Here is an 18,906-nt window from a genome sequence, read left to right as displayed (position 1 = left end):
CCTCCACAATAAACAATCACACACAAAGACAAGGGGGCAGAGGGAACACTTATACAGGTACTGATGAGGAGATATGAACCAGGTGTGTGATATAAACAAGACAAAACAAATGGAATGATGAGATGAGGAGCGGCAGTGGCTAGAAGGCCGGTGATGACGAACGCCGAAGCCTGCCCGAACAAGGAGAGGAGGCAGCTTCGGAGGAAGTCATGACAGTAATGATGATTTCACCATCTTATTACTGATTACTAACCTGTCCGAGGCCATCTCCTGCACTCTCTCTCTTCTTGTCTAAATATTTCAAATCAATTCACAAAATACTATCTGTGCACAGAACTTAAATATGTGAAAGAATCATGTCTAGCAAAGGTGGTCCGGTGAACTACTCATGCATGATGTGTAACCTTGCCCGAGACCTGAAGAACTGTGTTAGCAGATTGAGATAATTCCTATGATGTCAGGCACACACACAAGCACCACTCACATAGTTGAGTACAAAAAACCCATCTCCATCCAGGCATTCATTTACCTCATTTATTCCAATAGAGTGAGACAGTGCATATTTTATTACAGTAGTAGTGGGGTGGGAAACCTTTGTGTTGTGTATCAGGTAGAGATGCTTTGGGGTCAGAACAGTACCTTTGTGATGTGCATCAGGTAGAGATGCTTTGGGGTCAGAACAATACCTGTGTCATGTGCATCAGGTAGAGATGCTTTGGGGTCAGAACAATACCTTTGTGATGTGCATCAGGTAGAGATGCTTTGGGGTCAGAACAATACCTTTGTGATGTGCATCAGGTAGAGATGCTTTGGGGTCAGAACAGTACCTTTGTGATGTGCATCAGGTAGAGATGCTTTGGGGTCAGAACAATACCTTTGTGATGTGCATCAGGTAGAGATGCTTTGGGGTCAGAACAATACCTGTGTCATGTGCATCAGTTAGAGATGCTTTGGGGTCAGAACAATACCTTTGTGATGTGCATCAGGTAGAGATGCTTTGGGGTCAGAACAATACCTTTGTGATGTGCATCAGGTAGAGATGCTTTGGGGTCAGAACAGTACCTTTGTGATGTGCATCAGGTAGAGATGCTTTGGGGTCAGAACAATACCTTTGTGATGTGCATCAGGTAGAGATGCTTTGGGGTCAGAACAATACCTGTGTCATGTGCATCAGTTAGAGATGCTTTGGGGTCAAACAGTAGAACAATCATTGAGTTTGAGACGGTAAGAGTTGGGTCATAAAACAAAACAGTACAATACAAAATGCTGCAATCACAAATATTTTCTGTCTACAAGTACAACTGAGAGAGACAGCATGATAAAGGTACAGAGCAGGAGCCTGGTGCACTGCACTGTACAGTACAAGTACAGACTGATAAGCTGTCTGTCGTGACGGCTGTTAGGACCACTGGACATGCAAGGTGAGGCAGAATTTGAGATGCAGGAAGTGTGCCATCCACACGTTTATGGTCTCTTGGCGCTCCATTTCTCTGTTTCTCAAAGGAAGGGTTTTAGGGGTGGGCGAGTCAGAGGACAGTCTTAGCCGTGGGTTGTAACGGAGAACCCGGCCGGTCTGAACTTCATCTCAGTAAAGGGAATGGACGAGTCTTTGCCTTTCCAGTCTATCCACACCACACCCTGTAACACAGCACATGCAGTTAAGTCACAGTTGACAGAAAAAAACGTTTTTTTGTTGTTTATTTAACTTAAAAAGATAAAACACTGTGCTGCCTTAAAATGTTAAGTTACGTTAATTTAGTAGATTAAGTTGAGTTGACAAAACTTAAATTCAGTTACATTAGTTGATAGGAGTTGATACGAGTTGATACAACTTCAAATAAGAAGTCTGTTCAAATCATAGAGATAGATAGAGGACTAGTGCCAAAAAGCCTGTTTTAGCATGGGGCAGCGCCTTTGAGAAATGTCACCATTTTGAAGTAGTCAACTGGGTGGGACTTCCTATGGGTTAATGAAGGATCACATAATTCCATCTGGGTCATCAGGAAAGATCAGCCAATGAATTATACGTGAGCAAACATTCCATAACTGCAGGTCGCAGTAAATCGTCAACCTTGGCTTTACGCCAGTTCAAACAACACACTCCAGGTGGCAGTATGCACCCTTTCAGTTTGTTTACCAACTCATATAAGTAGTAGAATAAGAAAATGGACCACTTCAAAATGGAGATGGCCTCAACGGTGCTGCCCGTGCGCTCACAGACACCATAATTGGACAGACACAAAGAAGAGTCCTCTATCATTCTCTATGGTTAAAATTGAAACACTCAAGATGTGGTGCAGTGTTTATAATCAAAATGTCAAAGCAATGAGAGTTGACGAGAGAAGCACTTAGTGGGATGATACTGATACTAGTCGTACCTGGTTGTTGCTGTTGGTGCCATAGAGGCCGTTGAGGTTGGTCTTGTAACAGTTTTTGTACCACCAGCCGCCCATGTAGGCCCTGGCACAGTGGATGCCCAGGGGGTGGGGTTCCTTGTCTCTGGTGGAGAATGGGCGCCCGTTGTGGTATCTCATGGAGTCACCTTATAGACGTGTTGGGGAAGAAAGAAAGAAGGATCATTCAGGATTTGTAGAGGGAGGGCCGAATCCTACCTTCCACTTTAGACAAAATTTCACTTTAGTGAAAATGTGACTTATGTGAAGGTGATTGACCTCAAATTGAATAATTGTTTGTGAGCCTATTTGAGTTTTGGTTCCTCAACCTTAAGCACCTGCTTTGCTAGGTTCTGTCCTCACATTGTATCTTGGCTAGTGTACATGGAAATGATTTTCCTTTCTCATCAGTCTTCCGTTTCCCCTCCATCCCTCCCCTCTTACCTGCAGTGCCAGTGTAGCCAGACACCTCGATGGCGTAGTGTTTGGCCTCTGAGTCGATGGTGAAGCTGGAGTAGTGGGCATAGGCCGTATCATTGCCTGAACCTAGGTCCACTCTCAGGGTCACTGGGCCCATGCTGGTCAGGTTGTGAAGCAGCTCATTACCTGGATGGATGGATTAAAAATAGAGAGAGAAGATTAGGACATTATTTAAAACATATACTGTATGTTCAAACTGTGAGCTGTAGAGTACATACTGTAAGCTTTGGTAGTAGCCTCCCTTTTGATGCACTTAGCAGGGCTGGGGTCAATTCCATTTCAATAGCGAGGGTGCATAAAGAAGGAGGAATTCAGATATGCCGTCATTGTTTTAGCATTACCCACAGAGTTTTTAAACTACGTGGCGCGACATGGCTCAATGTGCCAGTTAATCAGCACAATCTACTTTTTCCTGGGTTTTTTCCCCAAATTGCCGCTGTCTTGGAGTTAGAATTGGGATCAAGTTTACTGACGCTAATACAGATACCAAACAAGAATAATGGAAACCACTGGTATAATATGGCGAACTTAGCAAATCAGGCATTTGTGGTAAGTACATGGGGGCCGCAATTTTTATGCATGTCCTCTATTCAGTCAAGTAGACAGAAATTCCTTTCAAATTTTTCTCATAGAGAAGCATTAAAGAAAATTGGAAGAGGAATTTATGTTTACTTCCTGAATTTACTGAAATTCTAATAGAACTGACCCCAACCCTGAACTACAGTTCTGCGCTTTCCTGTTTGTCCTCTTCTGAGGACTTTGAGTGGATCAGCAGCATTGAGCCAAACCTTACCGAGCCAGAACTCCTCGCTGAGGTTTCCAAAGCCGTTGGTGTAGTCACTCCAGGTTCTGTAGAAATCTGCCTTCCCGTTCATTCTCCTCTGGAACACCTACAGTAAGCAAGACATTCACAAAGCTCATATTGGAAAACTGACCATAGAAAATAAATGTGCACATTTATAGCCATTCTACCATTCCCCCACGTACTATGTCCAATAAAATTCAGCTGATGATTCAATCCCATTCAAACCAGAGAGAGAGAGAGAGAGAGAGAGAGAGAGAGAGAGAGAGAGAGAGAGAGAGAGAGAGAGAGAGAGAGAGAGATAGAGAGAGAGAGAGAGAGAGAGAGAGAGAATGTATCTTACCGTCCAGCCGCCTCCCTCAGTCTCCATGTCACAGTAGACTCTGACTGTCTTCCCTTCCTTGCCCTCTGGGTATAGATCCACCTCTCCTGACTGGAGCACGCCATTCAGCAGCTCCTGGGAACACTCCGTGGGGAACGGGAAGCGCAGTTTTCCTGAGACAAGGGGACACAATTACTATACAAGTACTATATTCTCTGTAAAAGATAAATAACCCCGCTGCCTTAAAATGTTAAGTTATGTCAACTCAGTACGTTGAGTTGATGAAATGGAGAGATTAATGTGGAAAGATACTTTTTGAAATTCACTGCTGGTCTGTAACACCTACCTGTGATAAACTCAGTGGTGACAATAGATGTGTACTGTCCCTCTCTCTCTCCCTGTACCAGCACCGTGTACTTAGACATAGAGAACAGTCCAGTCAGCTTGTACTCCGTCACCGTGGAGTCCAGAATCACCTCCTGGGAAGACAGAGGACCAGAGAAACAGCTTTTTTTTTTTTTTTTTTACCTTTTTACCTACTTTTTTACTGTTGTTTCACCTCATATAGGCTGTGTCCTAAATGGCGCCCTATTTCCTATATAGTGTACTACTATTGACAATGGGTCCTGTTCAAAAGTAGTGCACTATAGGAATATGGTCAGTTGGGACCTAGTCATAGTATACAGATGCAGGATCGTAATTTGATAAGAAATTCTAAAATTGTAGTGTATTTGAGGTTTAAAAAGGCTTCTGATGTTTGTAATTTCCACTTTAAAATTTCAGGCTTGATTTTCCCTTACGAAAAATGTATCAACCCCTATAAAAATGTCCATTAATTATAATAGACATAATTCACATTTCCTGTTGCGGCAGGATTATTTTCTTGCTGTAGCAAATTGGCTCAAATTAAGATCCTACATCTGTAGCATTGGTATACTATATACAGTAGTAGCAGTATAGTTGTGGTATTGAGTACATATGAATGTACAAGCAAGTATCATACGAGGAATAAAGCTCACCTTGGCCTCCTCTCCTGCCGTCTGATAGGTCACTCTATAGTTACTGAATGCAACACTGGGGGCTTTCCATGATACAACAGCAGAACGAGCGCCCACCTCACCGGCCTTTACAGCTGAAGGACAAACCATCACACATACAGGTACTTTCTGTCCTGGTTATTTTCCATATACAATAGGACCTCAGAAATATGAACATGTCGGGAATAGAGGTCGTTTGGCGCGCTGAAATGTTTGTAACTTTGACCGGTCAGTCCGTATCTCTGAGCTTCAAATCTTTGAGGTTCTATGCTGTAGTTACATGTGATTTTCTGCATGTCAGTGTGTTTTTCCCCCTATGTACTCACCACTGGCAGTTGTGAAGGTGGTAGTGATGGCTGTGCTCTGCAGGCTGTCTTTCTGGCTCAGGGCTTTGACTGTGTACAGGGTGGCTCTCTGCAGCCCTCTCAGCTGGTGCTCTACTGAGTTACCAGACACCATCACTGTCACTGTTACATTAGGAGCTGTGGGAGAGACGAGGGAGGAGGGACAGGGAACACAACTTAGACTAAATCACAGCTTGGAACGGGAATAGAGCAGTATACAGTACATCGTACAGGTGTAGTTATACTAGCTATGGTACATGGTATGTATATACCTTAGGAGGTTGGTGGCACCTTAATTGGGGAGGACGGGCTCGTGGTAATGGATGGAGCGGAATGAGTGGAATGGTATCAAACACATGGTTTCTATGTGTTTGATGCCATTCCATTTGCGCCGTTCCAGCCATTATTATGTGCAGTCCTCCCCTCAGCAGCCTCCACTAGTTATACTACTGTATATATGTTTACTATATCTTTTCATCAGGAAATGATACCACACTCACTTTTTGCAGACTCATAACTGAGGATGAAAAGGTCTACTTTTCCCATGGCGGGGGTCCATTGCAGCACTGCCTTGGTGTCTGTTATGTTAATTGCTTGGAGAACGGTTGGAGGGGCAGGCACTGCAGTCCAAAGACAATGTGGTGTACATCATGAATTTTGAAGAAAAAAAAAGATGCCTTTATGTCATGTTTTAAAATACTTAATTGTTGTCATATTGCAGAGCAAGACAACTGAAACTGTGGGTAAAAAAAAGGCAAATGCACTCTAGATCATTTTGCACTACACGTCCAAAGCAGAATGCATGATGATGTACTGTAATGGTGATCTAGGTAAGTGTGCAGTACCTGTGGTGATGATGGCAGTGAGGGGATCACTCTCTCTCTTCCCCATGGTGGACATCACACTGACCTCATAAGTGGCCCCTGAGGACAGCTTGGACAGAGACACCTGGGACTGCAGGGAATCCACAGACACAGAACCACTCTCTCCTATCAGGATGAGAGACAGACACAGAACCACTCTCTCCTGTCATGATGAGGGACAGACACAGAGCCATTCTCTCCTGTCATGATTAGAGACAGACACAGAACCACTCTCTCTTGTCATGATGACAGACAGACACAGAGCCATTCTCTCCTGTCATGATTAGAGACAGACACAGAACCACTCTCTCCTGTCAGGATGAGAGACAGACACAGAACCACTCTCTCCTGTCATGATGACAGACAGACACAGAGCCATTCTCTCCTGTCATGATGAGGGACAGACACAGAACCACTCTCTCCTGTCATGATGAGAGACAGACACAGAACCACTCTCTCCTGTCATGACAGACAGACAGACACAGAACCACTCTCTCCTGTCATGATGAGAGAGAGACACAGAACCACTCTCTCCTGTCATGATGAGAGACAGACATAGAACCACTCTCTCCTGTCATGATGAGTGACAGACACAGAACCACTCTCTCCTGTCATGATGAGAGACAGACACAGAACCACTCTCTCCTGTCATGATGAGGGACAGACACAGAACCACTCTCTCCTGTCATGATGAGAGACAGACACAGAACCACTCTCTCCTGTCATGACAGACAGACAGACACAGAACCACTCTCTCCTGTCATGATGAGAGAGAGACACAGAACCACTCTCTCCTGTCATGATGAGAGACAGACATAGAACCACTCTCTCCTGTCATGATGAGTGACAGACACAGAACCACTCTCTCCTGTCATGATTAGAGACAGACACAGAACCATTCTCTCCTGTCAGGATGAGAGACACAGAACCACTCTCCCCTGTCATGACAGACAGACACAGAACCACTCTCTCCTGTCACGATGAGAGACAGACACAGATCCACTCTCTCCTGTCATGATGAGAGACAGACACAGAACCACTCTCTCCTGTCATGACAGACAGACAGACACAGAACCACTCTCTCCTGTCATGATGAGACAAAGACACAGAACCACTCTCTCCAGTCATGATTAGAGACAGACACAGAACCACTCTCTCCTGTCATGATGAGAGACAGACACAGAACCACTCTCTCCTGTCATGACAGACAGACAGACAGACACAGAACCACTATCTCCTGTCATGATGAGACAAAGACACAGAACCACTCTCTCCAGTCATGATTAGAGACAGACACAGAACCACTCTCTCCTGTCATGATGAGGGACATACACAGAACCACTCTCTCTTGTCATGATGAGAGACAGACACAGAACCACTCTCTCCTGTCATGATGAGAGACAGACACAGAACTACTCTCTCCTGTCATGATGAGAGACAGACACAGAACCACTCTCTCCTGTCATGATGAGGGACAGACACAGAACCACTCTCTCCTGTCATGATGAGAGACAGACACAGAACCACTCTCTCCTGTCATGACAGACAGACACAGAACCACTCTCTCCTGTCATGATGAGAGACAGACACATATCCACTCTCCTGTCATGATGAGAGACAGACACAGAACCACTCTCTCCTGTCATGATGAGAGACAGACACAGAACCACTCTCTCCTGTCATGACAGACAGACAGACACAGAACCACTCTCTCATGTCATGATGAGACAAAGACACAGAACCACTCTCTCCAGTCATGATTAGAGACAGACACAGAACCACTCTCTCCTGTCATGATGACAGACAGACACAGAACCACTATCTCCTGTCATGATGACAGACAGACACAGAACCACTCTCTCCTGTCATGATGAGAGACAGACACAGAACCACTCTCTCCTGTCATGATGAGAGACAGACACAGAACCACTCTCTCCTGTCATGATGAGAGACAGACACAGAACCACTCTCTCCTGTCATGATTAGAGACAGACACAGAACCACTCTCTCCTCTCATGATGAGAGACAGACACAGAACCACTCTCTCCTGTCATGATGAGAGACAGACACAGAACATCTCTCTCCTGTCATGACAGACAGACACAGAACCACTCTCTCCTGTCATGATGAGGGACATACACAGAACCACTCTCTCTTGTCATGATGAGAGACAGACACAGAACCACTCTCTCTTGTCATGATGAGAGACAGACACAGAACCACTCTCTCCTGTCATGACAGACAGACACAGAACCACTCTCTCCTGTCATGATGAGGGACATACACAGAACCACTCTCTCCTCTCATGATGAGAGACAGACACAGAACCACTCTCTCTTGTCATGATGAGAGACAGACACAGAACCACTCTCTCCTGTCATGACAGACAGACACAGAACGACTCTCTCCTGTCATGATGAGAGACAGACACAGAACCACTCTCTCCTGTCATGATGAGAGACAGACACAGATCCACTCTCTCCTGTCATGATGAGAGACAGACACAGAACCACTCTGTCTGTCATGATGAGAGACAGACACAGAACCACTCTCTCCTGTCATGATGTGAGACAGACACAGAACCACTCTCTTCTGTCATGATGAGAGACAGACACAGAACCACTCTCTTCTGTCATGATGAGAGACAGACCAGAACCACTCTCTCCTGTCATGATTAGAGACAGACACAGAACCACTCTCTCCTGTCATAATGAGAGACAGACACAGAACCACTCTCTCCTGTCATGATGAGAGACAGAAACAGAACCACTCTCTCCTGTCATGACGAGAAACAGACACAGAACCACTCTCTCCTGTCATGATGAGAGACAGACACAGAACCACTCTCTCCTGTCATAATGAGAGACAGACACAGAACCACTCTCTCCTGTCATGATGAGAGACAGACACAGAACCACTCTCTCCTGTCATGATGACAGACACAGAACCACTCTCTCCTGTCATGATGAGGGACAGACACAGAACCACTCTCTCCTGTCATGACGAGAAACAGACACAGAACCACTCTCTCCTGTCATGATGAGAGACAGACACAGAACCACTCTCTCCTGTCATGATGAGAGACAGACACAGAACCACTCTCTCTTGTCATGATGAGAGACAGACACAGAACCACTCTCTCCTGTCATGACAGACAGACACAGAACCACTCTCTCCTGTCATGATGAGGGACATACACAGAACCACTCTCTCCTCTCATGATGAGAGACAGACACAGAACCACTCTCTCTTGTCATGATGAGAGACAGACACAGAACCACTCTCTCCTGTCATGATGAGAGACAGACACAGATCCACTCTCTCCTGTCATGATGAGAGACAGACACAGAACCACTCTGTCTGTCATGATGAGAGACAGACACAGAACCACTCTCTCCTGTCATGATGTGAGACAGACACAGAACCACTCTCTCCTGTCATGATGAGAGACAGACACAGAACCACTCTCTCCTGTCATGATGAGGGACAGACACAGAACCACTCTCTCCTGTCATGATGAGAGACAGACACAGAACCACTCTCTCCTGTCATGATGAGAGACAGACACAGAACCACTCTCTCCTGTCATGATGAGAGACAGACACAGAACCACTCTCTCCTGTCATGACAGACAGACAGACAGACACAGAACCACTCTCTCCTGTCATGATGAGACAAAGACACAGAACCACTCTCTCCAGTCATGATTAGAGACAGACACAGAACCACTCTCTTCTGTCATGATGAGAGACAGACCAGAACCACTCTCTCCAGTCATGATTAGAGACAGACACAGAACCACTCTCTCCTGTCATGATGAGAGACAGACACAGAACCACTCTCTCCTGTCATGATGAGAGACAGAAACAGAACCACTCTCTCCTGTCATGACGAGAAACAGACACAGAACCACTCTCTCCTGTCATGATGAGAGACAGACACAGAACCACTCTCTCCTGTCATAATGAGAGACAGACACAGAACCACTCTCTCCTGTCATGATGAGAGACAGACACAGAACCACTCTCTCCTGTCATGATGACAGACACAGAACCACTCTCTCCTGTCATGATGAGGGACAGACACAGAACCACTCTCTCCTGTCATGATGAGAGACAGACACAGAACCACTCTCTCCTGTCATGACAGACAGACAGACAGACACAGAACCACTCTCTCCTGTCATGATGAGACAAAGACACAGAACCACTCTCTCCAGTCATGATTAGAGACAGACCAGAACCACTCTCTCCAGTCATGATTAGAGACAGACACAGAACCACTCTCTCCTGTCATGATGAGAGACAGACACAGAACCACTCTCTCCTGTCATGATGAGAGACAGACACAGAACCACTCTCTTCTGTCATGATGAGAGACAGACACAGAACCACTCTCTTCTGTCATGATGAGAGACAGACCAGAACCACTCTCTCCTGTCATGATTAGAGACAGACACAGAACCACTCTCTCCTGTCATAATGAGAGACAGACACAGAACCACTCTCTCCTGTCATGATAAGAGACAGAAACAGATCCACTCTCTCTTGTCATGATGAGAGACAGACACAGAACCACTCTCTCCTGTCATGATGAGAGACAGACACAGATCCACTCTCTCCTGTCATGATGAGAGACAGACACAGAACCACTCTGTCTGTCATGATGAGAGACAGACACAGAACCACTCTCTCCTGTCATGATGTGAGACAGACACAGAACCACTCTCTCCTGTCATGATGAGAGACAGACACAGAACCACTCTCTCCTGTCATGATGAGAGACAGACACAGAACCACTCTCTCCTGTCATGATGAGAGACAGACACAGAACCACTCTCTCCTGTCATGACAGACAGACAGACAGACACAGAACCACTCTCTCCTGTCATGATGAGACAAAGACACAGAACCACTCTCTCCAGTCATGATTAGAGACAGACACAGAACCACTCTCTTCTGTCATGATGAGAGACAGACCAGAACCACTCTCTCCAGTCATGATTAGAGACAGACACAGAACCACTCTCTCCTGTCATGATGAGAGACAGACACATAACCACTCTCTCCTGTCATGATGAGAGACAGACACAGAACCACTCTCTTCTGTCATGATGAGAGACAGACACAGAACCACTCTCTTCTGTCATGATGAGAGACAGACCAGAACCACTCTCTCCTGTCATGATTAGAGACAGACACAGAACCACTCTCTCCTGTCATAATGAGAGACAGACACAGAACCACTCTCTCCTGTCATGATGAGAGACAGAAACAGAACCACTCTCTCCTGTCATGACGAGAAACAGACACAGAACCACTCTCTCCTGTCATGATGAGAGACAGACACAGAACCACTCTCTCCTGTCATAATGAGAGACAGACACAGAACCACTCTCTCCTGTCATGATGACAGACACAGAACCACTCTCTCCTGTCATGATGAGGGACAGACACAGAACCACTCTCTCCTGTCATGATGAGAGACAGACACAGAACCACTCTCTCCTGTCATGACAGACAGACAGACAGACACAGAACCACTCTCTCCTGTCATGATGAGACAAAGACACAGAACCACTCTCTCCAGTCATGATTAGAGACAGACACAGAACCACTCTCTTCTGTCATGATGAGAGACAGACCAGAACCACTCTCTCCAGTCATGATTAGAGACAGACACAGAACCACTCTCTCCTGTCATGATGAGAGACAGACACAGAACCACTCTCTCCTGTCATGATGAGAGACAGACACAGAACCACTCTCTTCTGTCATGATGAGAGACAGACACAGAACCACTCTCTTCTGTCATGATGAGAGACAGACCAGAACCAATCTCTCCAGTCATGATTAGAGACAGACACAGAACCACTCTCTCCTGTCATAATGAGAGACAGACACAGAACCACTCTCTCCTGTCATGATGAGAGACAGAAACAGAACCACTCTCTCCTGTCATGATGAGAAACAGACACAGAACCACTCTCTCCTGTCATGATGAGAAACAGACACAGAACCACTCTCTCCTGTCATGATGAGAGACAGACACAGAACCACTCTCTCCTGTCATAATGAGAGACAGACACAGAACCACTCTCTCCTGTCATGATGAGGGACAGACACAGAACCACTCTCTCCTGTGCACCATGTCTGCGTCCCAAATGGCACCCTATTCCCTGTATGTCAAATGTAGTGCATTATATAGGGAATAGTGTGCCATTTGGGACACCGGCTATGATTTACACTGAAACAGTGTCAGTGTTTGGGGAGGACGAAGGTCTTTTGGCTGAACAGCTGACAAAAGGGTTGTGAATAAACTATTTTCTTAAGTGTTCAAAGCTTCATCACCTTGTCACTTACAGTAGGGTCCCCCCCCCCCCCCCCCCGTAACTTACCCCCCAGTAACTTACCCGTGACCGAGTGAGTGTATGTGATTTTGAAGCCGGAGAGTGTGCTCTTTGGTTTGGACCAGGACACAGAAAGAGAGGCCTCTGTCATGTTACTGAACATCAGCTCGGTAGGTGGCTCAGGCCCTGCATGGGGAGTAAAGGAATAAGGAAGTGGAGAGGTCAGAAGAGGATCTTTAAAGGAACCTCATATTCATTATCTCCAGCACCACACCAATGTCTACATATGTGAAAACAGCGCGTTTCTATGATCTGTGTGTTAAAAAGATAAGAAGAACGGTCCTAAAAACTGCTTCTCTGTGACATCACAGGGTTGAATTAAAAGTAAGAAAAACTGCGATTTTCAAAACGAGTTTCTAGCCAGAGGGAGGGTATTTTCTTGCTCCCCACGTCACGGCGAATGTCATAGTGTTTTTTAAATGTTTTAACTTTTGATGATGACATCAGGTAGAATTTTGTTCTTTATATTATTTTCTACAAAACGTGGAAATGCGCCGTTTTCACATATGTAGATACTGTTGCTGGAGATAATGAAAATGAGGTTTGAAAAGTGGTGGAATTGCCCTTTAGTGTGAAGGAAAAGGTTAAAAAGTCACTAAAGTCACAGTAGATTTGAAGTATAGAAAATATAGATACAATGGGATATTCTGTCTAGAGACAAGTGATGATTTAGTGCAGCCACAGTTTAAATTGAAAGAGAGACATGCAGACTATCCAATACATGAACAAACACATTGAGTGAAAATATACATTTACTATAGGGGTTATTCATCAAAAGTTATGGTCAGATTTTATGAATAAGTCTCTATGTGGGTTTGGTTCTCCTAATTACCTGTCGTGACGGTTACTCTGTGAATCTTGGAGCGGGATCCGGGAGTGGTGCCGAATATGTGCAGGGAGTAGTGGGTCTGAGGTCGCAGGTTACTGAACTCCACAGAGCGAACGCTGCCAGGGAGAACAATGGAAACCCTCTTTGTGTGAGCTTTACCTCTGGAGCTACCGGGAGCTTTAGTGGGGAAAGTGATGGTTCCATTAGTGCTCTCACTCTGTTTTTGGATCTCAATGGTGGTGTTGACGACTGCGGCTACTCTGTCCTCTCCCCCAACAGCAGCTGCCTCCTCCGCCTCTTCCTCCTCCTCTTCCTCGCCCTCGGCCCTGTGCTCTCTTCTGGACAAGGTGAAGTTCTTGAACATGGCTGTCGGGGCCGACCATGTGAGGGTGAAGCCGTACGTGGTGATGTTCTGAACCTTCACAGAGCCAAGTCCGCTGCCGACTCCTGTTCCTGCTTTCTTGGTGGTGTCTTTGAAACACTGGATTATTGTTGTCCTGTTGCTGAGGACTTTGACTTCAGAGGTGGTCTCCACAGTGGTCACGTTCACAAGATACTGACTCTTGTGTGGGACTGGCTTCCCTTTGCCTGAGCCTGTCTTCACAGTAGTTTTAGATGTGCCTGAGGAGATGTCAGCCTCTGTCTTATTGCCCTTTGTAAGGGTGATCTTGCCCGTCCCAGCCTTAGTGCTATCAATAGCCAATGACACCTTTGTAATGTTCATAGTCCCCTGAACTAATTTCACCTTTTTCACTGTTTTCTTTCCAGATGTTAGAGTCACATTCTTCTCAGCCAACGTCGACTGCTCCAGAGTCTCTTTTCCTGACCGGGTTTTGTTCACAGACGTCTTCACAGTGCTTAGGGTGACATTGGCTTGTGGCTGGTCTTGGAGGTTGCCAGCTTTAGCATTTGCTTTACCTGCAGATTCTTCCTTAACTGTTGCTTTCAACTTCAGGTCAGGTTTGGACTGCTTCTTTAGAACTGTCGTTTTGCCTTTGCTCTCTTGCTTTCTTCCTCCATGGTGTTTCAACAGAACCTGTCCGACGGTTGGTCGGACCAGTCCAATCTTGGTAGCATTGGAGCGGGTGGAGACTTTTTTTTTGGTTTTAGTGACAGTAACCCCCTGTTTGGCTGGTGTCTTGGTGAGGCCTGTTTTTACACTTGTGGTCACTTTCGTTTTGCTTTTGATGTCACCACCCTCTTTGGCGGCTGTAGGTTTCTTTTGCTCCGTTTTCTTCTGGAAGATGGTTTGGTCTGCTATGGTCTTCTTCCCCTGCAGACTCTCCTTGATAGCATTGCTCTCAGGTGATACCTTCAACGCCACCGTCTCCGCTGTTATCTGGATTTTGTCTTTGGTACCTTCTGGAGATTAGAGAAAAAAAGAGTTGTTCCAATAACCACACTAGCATACCACTTAGAATGAAGCAATGTAAACTCAGCAAAAAAATAAATGTCCTCTCACTGTCAACTGCGTTTATTTTCAGCAAATCTAACGTGTAAATATTTGTATGAACATAACAACATTCAACAACTGAGACATAAACTGAACAAGTTCCACAGACATGTGACTAACAGAAATAGAATAATGTGTCCCTGAACAAAGGGGGGGTCAAAAAAGTAACAGTCAGTATCTGGTGCATTAAGTACTGCAGTGCATCTCCTCCTCATGGACTGCACCAGATTTGCCAGTTCCTGCTGTGAGATGTTACCCCACTCTTCCACCAAGGCACCTGCAAGTTCCCAAACATTTCTGGGGGGAATGGCCCTAGCCCTCACCCTCCGATCCAACAGGTCCCAGACGTGCTCATTGGGATTGAGATCCGGGCTCTTCGCTGGCCATGGCAGAACACTGACATTCCTGTCTTGCAGGAAATCACGCACAGAACAAGCAGTATGGCTGGTGGCATTGTCATGCTGGAGGTGTCATGTCAGGATGAGCCTGCAGGAAGGGTACCACATAAGGTAGGAGGATGTCTTCCCTGTAACGCACTGCCTTGAGATTGCCTGCAATGACAACAAGCTCAGTCCGATGATGCTGTGACACACCGCCCCAGACTATGACGGACCCTCCACCTCCAAATCGATCCCGCTCCAGAGTACAGGCCTCGATGTAACGCTCATTCCTTCGACGATAAATGCGAATCCGACCATCACCCCTGGTGATACAAAACCGCGACTCGTCAGTGAAGAGCACTTTTTGCCAGTCCTGTCTGGTCCATCGACGGTGGGTTTGTGCCCATAGGCGACATTGTTGCTGGTGATGTCTGGTGAGGACCTGCCTTACAACAGGCCTACAAGCCCTCAGTCCAGCCTCTCTCAGCCTATTGCGGACAGTCTGAGCACTGATAGGAGGGATTGTGCGTTCCTGGTGTAACTCGGGCAGTTGTTGTTGCCATCCTGTACCTGTCCCGCAGGTGTGATGTTCAGATGTACCAATCCTGTGCAGGTGTTGTTACACGTGGTCTGCCACTGCGAGGACGATCAGCTGTCCGTCCTGTCTCCCTGTAGCGCTGTCTTAGGCGTCTCACAGTACGGACATTGCAATTTATTGCCCTGGCCACATCTGCAGTCCTCATGCCTCCTTGCAGCATGCCTAAGGCACATTCACGCAGATGAGCAGGGACCCTGGGCATCTTTCTTTTGGTGTTTTTCAGAGTCAGTAGAAAGGCCTCTTTAGTGTCCTAAGTTTTGATAACTGTGACCTTAATTGCCTAACGTCTGTAAGCTGTTAGTGTCTTAACGACCGTTCCACAGGTGCATGTTCATTAATTGTTTATGGTTCATTGAACAATCATGGGAAACAGTGTTTAAACCCTTTACAATGAAGATCTGTGAAGTTATTTGGATTTTTACGAATTATCTTTGAAAGACAGGTTCCTGAAAAAGGGACGTTTCTTTTTTTGCTGAGTTTATATTGGGCATGCATTCTAAGTGGTGTGCTTGTGTAGCTACTGGAAGTGAACCTTAGATTATGAGGTGCTAGTATGTCTCTAGCTGATTTGCAATAAATAAAATCAGATCAAAGAAGACAAGTCAGATCAGATGAAGAAGCCACAGTAACTGACTTTTACTGCAGTCAGCTCCAGGTGCGCACTTAGTGCAGTCTGGACCAAGGAACCCTGGGAGGCAGACGCACTTTCCCTTCTCACATTTCCCATTCGCACTGCAGTCATTGGGACAGGGGCCTTTGGAGCAGGAAGCACCTGGTAGGAAAGGGAAGAGAGTATACAGTATGAAACCAGACAGGGCAAACATCGAAAGATCAAATGTGAACTATTCTGGATTTCATTCAAACTAGCCTCATGGACAATCTTTCATGAGGTTTGCAAATAGGAGGTTACGGTTATGTGTAACTAAATAAGACCAGTCGTACATTTACTCTTCATGAGGGACATCTCTTTCTCCAGCCTGCCAACGCGTCCTTTCAGTGCTGCCATCTCGGCCACACATCCCCCGGTGCAGGAGGTAGGAACCAGACTGATGCGGTGGGTCAGGGTTAGAGGTGAGCCAGGCTTCAGCTTCAGCTCATGGGTCTGGGTCTGGGTCTGGGGCTGCTCCTTGGTGCGGTTGCTAGCGTCACTCTGGGTGTCCTTGCTGATGCAGCCAGAGTCAGAAGTGATGAGCACCTTGATGGGGTTGGGGTGTGGCGGTGTGGGGGAGGGTTTGTTTTTGGTGGTGGTCTTTGGACCGCTGGCTTTGGGAGGCTTGAGGGGGGTCGAAGGGGCTGGGAGAATCTGATTGGCTTCGGTTGGGCTTAGGGGTTTCGGAGTGGGCTTAGGGGTCTCTTTGGTGAGTTTGACGAGCTTGGCTGTTGGAGGCTTGAGGGGGGTCGAGGGGGCTGGATGTGTCTGATTGGCTGCAGTTGGGTTTAGGGCTTTCGGAGTGGGCTTAGGGGTCTCTTTGATGAGTTTGCCGAGCGTGGCTGTTGGAGGCTTGAGGGGGGTCGAGGGGCCTGGATCTGTCTGATTGGCTGCAGTTGGGCTTAGGGCTTTCGGAGTGGGTTTAGGGGTCTCTTTGGTGAGTTTGACGAGCTTGGCTGTTGGAGGCTTGAGGGGGGTCGAGGGGACTGGATGTGTCTGATTGGCTGCAGTTGGGCTTAGGGCTTTCGGAGTGGGTTTAGGGGTCTCTTTGATGAGTTTGACAAGCGTGGCTGTTGGAGGCTTGAGGGGGGTCGAGGGGGCTGGATGTGTCTGATTGGCTGCAGTTGGGCTTAGGGCTTTCGGAGTGGGCTTAGGGGTCTCTTTGATGAGTTTGACGAGCGTGGCTGTTGGAGGCTTGAGGGGGGTCGAGGGGGCTGGATGTGTCTGATTGGCTGCAGTTGGGTTTAGGGCTTTCGGAGTGGGCTTAGGGGTCTCTTTGGTGAGTTTGATGAGCGTGGCTGTTGGAGGCTTGAGGAGGGTCGAGGGGGCTGGATGTGTCTGATTGGCTGCAATTGGGCTTAGGGCTTTCGGAGTGGATTTAGGGGTCTCTTTGGTGAGTTTGACGTGCGTGGCTGCGGTTTTTGGTTTTGCGAGGGAGAGGGTGAGAAGAACGTGGTGTTTGGGTTCACTTCCTGTTCCTATAGCGTTTCTTTTCTCATTGGTAACTGGAGTTTGAAGGGAGGGGAACGGGGTTAGCAGGAAGAGGAGGGCTAGAGAAAACAACATTTTAACTAAAGAGCAGTAACTTGATATTGAGACAGAATAGTATTTGGAGGGTCTGAATTCCAACAGTTCTATAAATTCCTTCCCAATGTCTCAGTGGAGAGGAGGCAAGACAATCCACCAGGGTTTTCCTACGAATGAAAAAGAAAAAAACAAGTCAGCTAAAATGAATATACTCAGATTACAGTTTATTAACATATGCAAAGCCATTCTGGAACCAAGTCCTAAAGTTAGGTTTGCGCTGTGGCCATTGGCTGTAGAGGTATGTAGTGACTACGAGCCAGAGAGGCTCAGCGCACAACATATAAGCACTGTGTTCACTACTAGTAGTATATTCTGAGGTGCTGCTGTACATTTTCACTGTACATTTCCGCTTTCCTTCTCCAACCACATACACTGAACCCTTTCCTCACTTTGCTCCTAAACTGTTTGTTTTTTTGCTCACTCACCAGGTGAAGAAAGGGGGTATTATACCGTACATACCTACTACTTGTAGTAGCTCTATCCAAAAGTCCTCCTTGAGGTCAAACCCCCACATCCAAACTGACAAAGTTTATTCAGAATGCTTTCAATGAGAACATTATGCTTAGCACAGGAGGTTGGTGGCACCTTAATTGGGGAGGACAGGCTGGTGGTAATGGCTGGAGCGGAATGAGTGGTTTCCATTTTTTTTGTATGCCATTCTATTCCCTCTGTTCCAGCCATTATTATGAGCCGTCCTCCCCTCAGCAGCCTCCACTGATGCTTAGTACAGTACAGTTAAAGATCTAGGGCAAGCTAGGGA

The 18,906-nt window shown here is 46.5% G+C and overlaps 1 protein-coding gene across 1 annotated transcript; it reads right to left on the bottom strand.

Annotated features, from left to right (window-relative positions):
* Positions 1–526: 526 nt before the first annotated feature.
* tnxba (tenascin XBa) lies at positions 527–18,125 on the bottom strand (the record flags this gene model as incomplete). The annotated part of the gene is made up of 14 exons (XM_084149984.1): positions 527–1,638; positions 2,379–2,542; positions 2,838–2,999; positions 3,667–3,763; positions 4,019–4,170; positions 4,344–4,476; positions 5,017–5,129; positions 5,361–5,516; positions 5,879–5,998; positions 6,224–6,367; positions 12,654–12,776; positions 13,483–14,841; positions 16,545–16,682; positions 16,853–18,125. 14 exons carry the CDS (start codon positions 18,123–18,125, stop codon positions 1,540–1,542), a joined length of 4,233 nt encoding a protein of 1,410 aa, XP_084006110.1. The 3' UTR covers positions 527–1,539.
* Between the last annotated feature and the right edge of the window lie 781 nt (positions 18,126–18,906).

The sequence above is a fragment of the Coregonus lavaretus genome (assembly GCF_964263955.1).
Source record: "Coregonus lavaretus genome assembly, chromosome: 3".
NCBI classification, from domain to species: domain Eukaryota; kingdom Metazoa; phylum Chordata; class Actinopteri; order Salmoniformes; family Salmonidae; genus Coregonus; species Coregonus lavaretus.
Note: the sequence above shows the minus strand (reverse complement) of the source record. Positions and strands in the feature narration are given on the sequence as shown.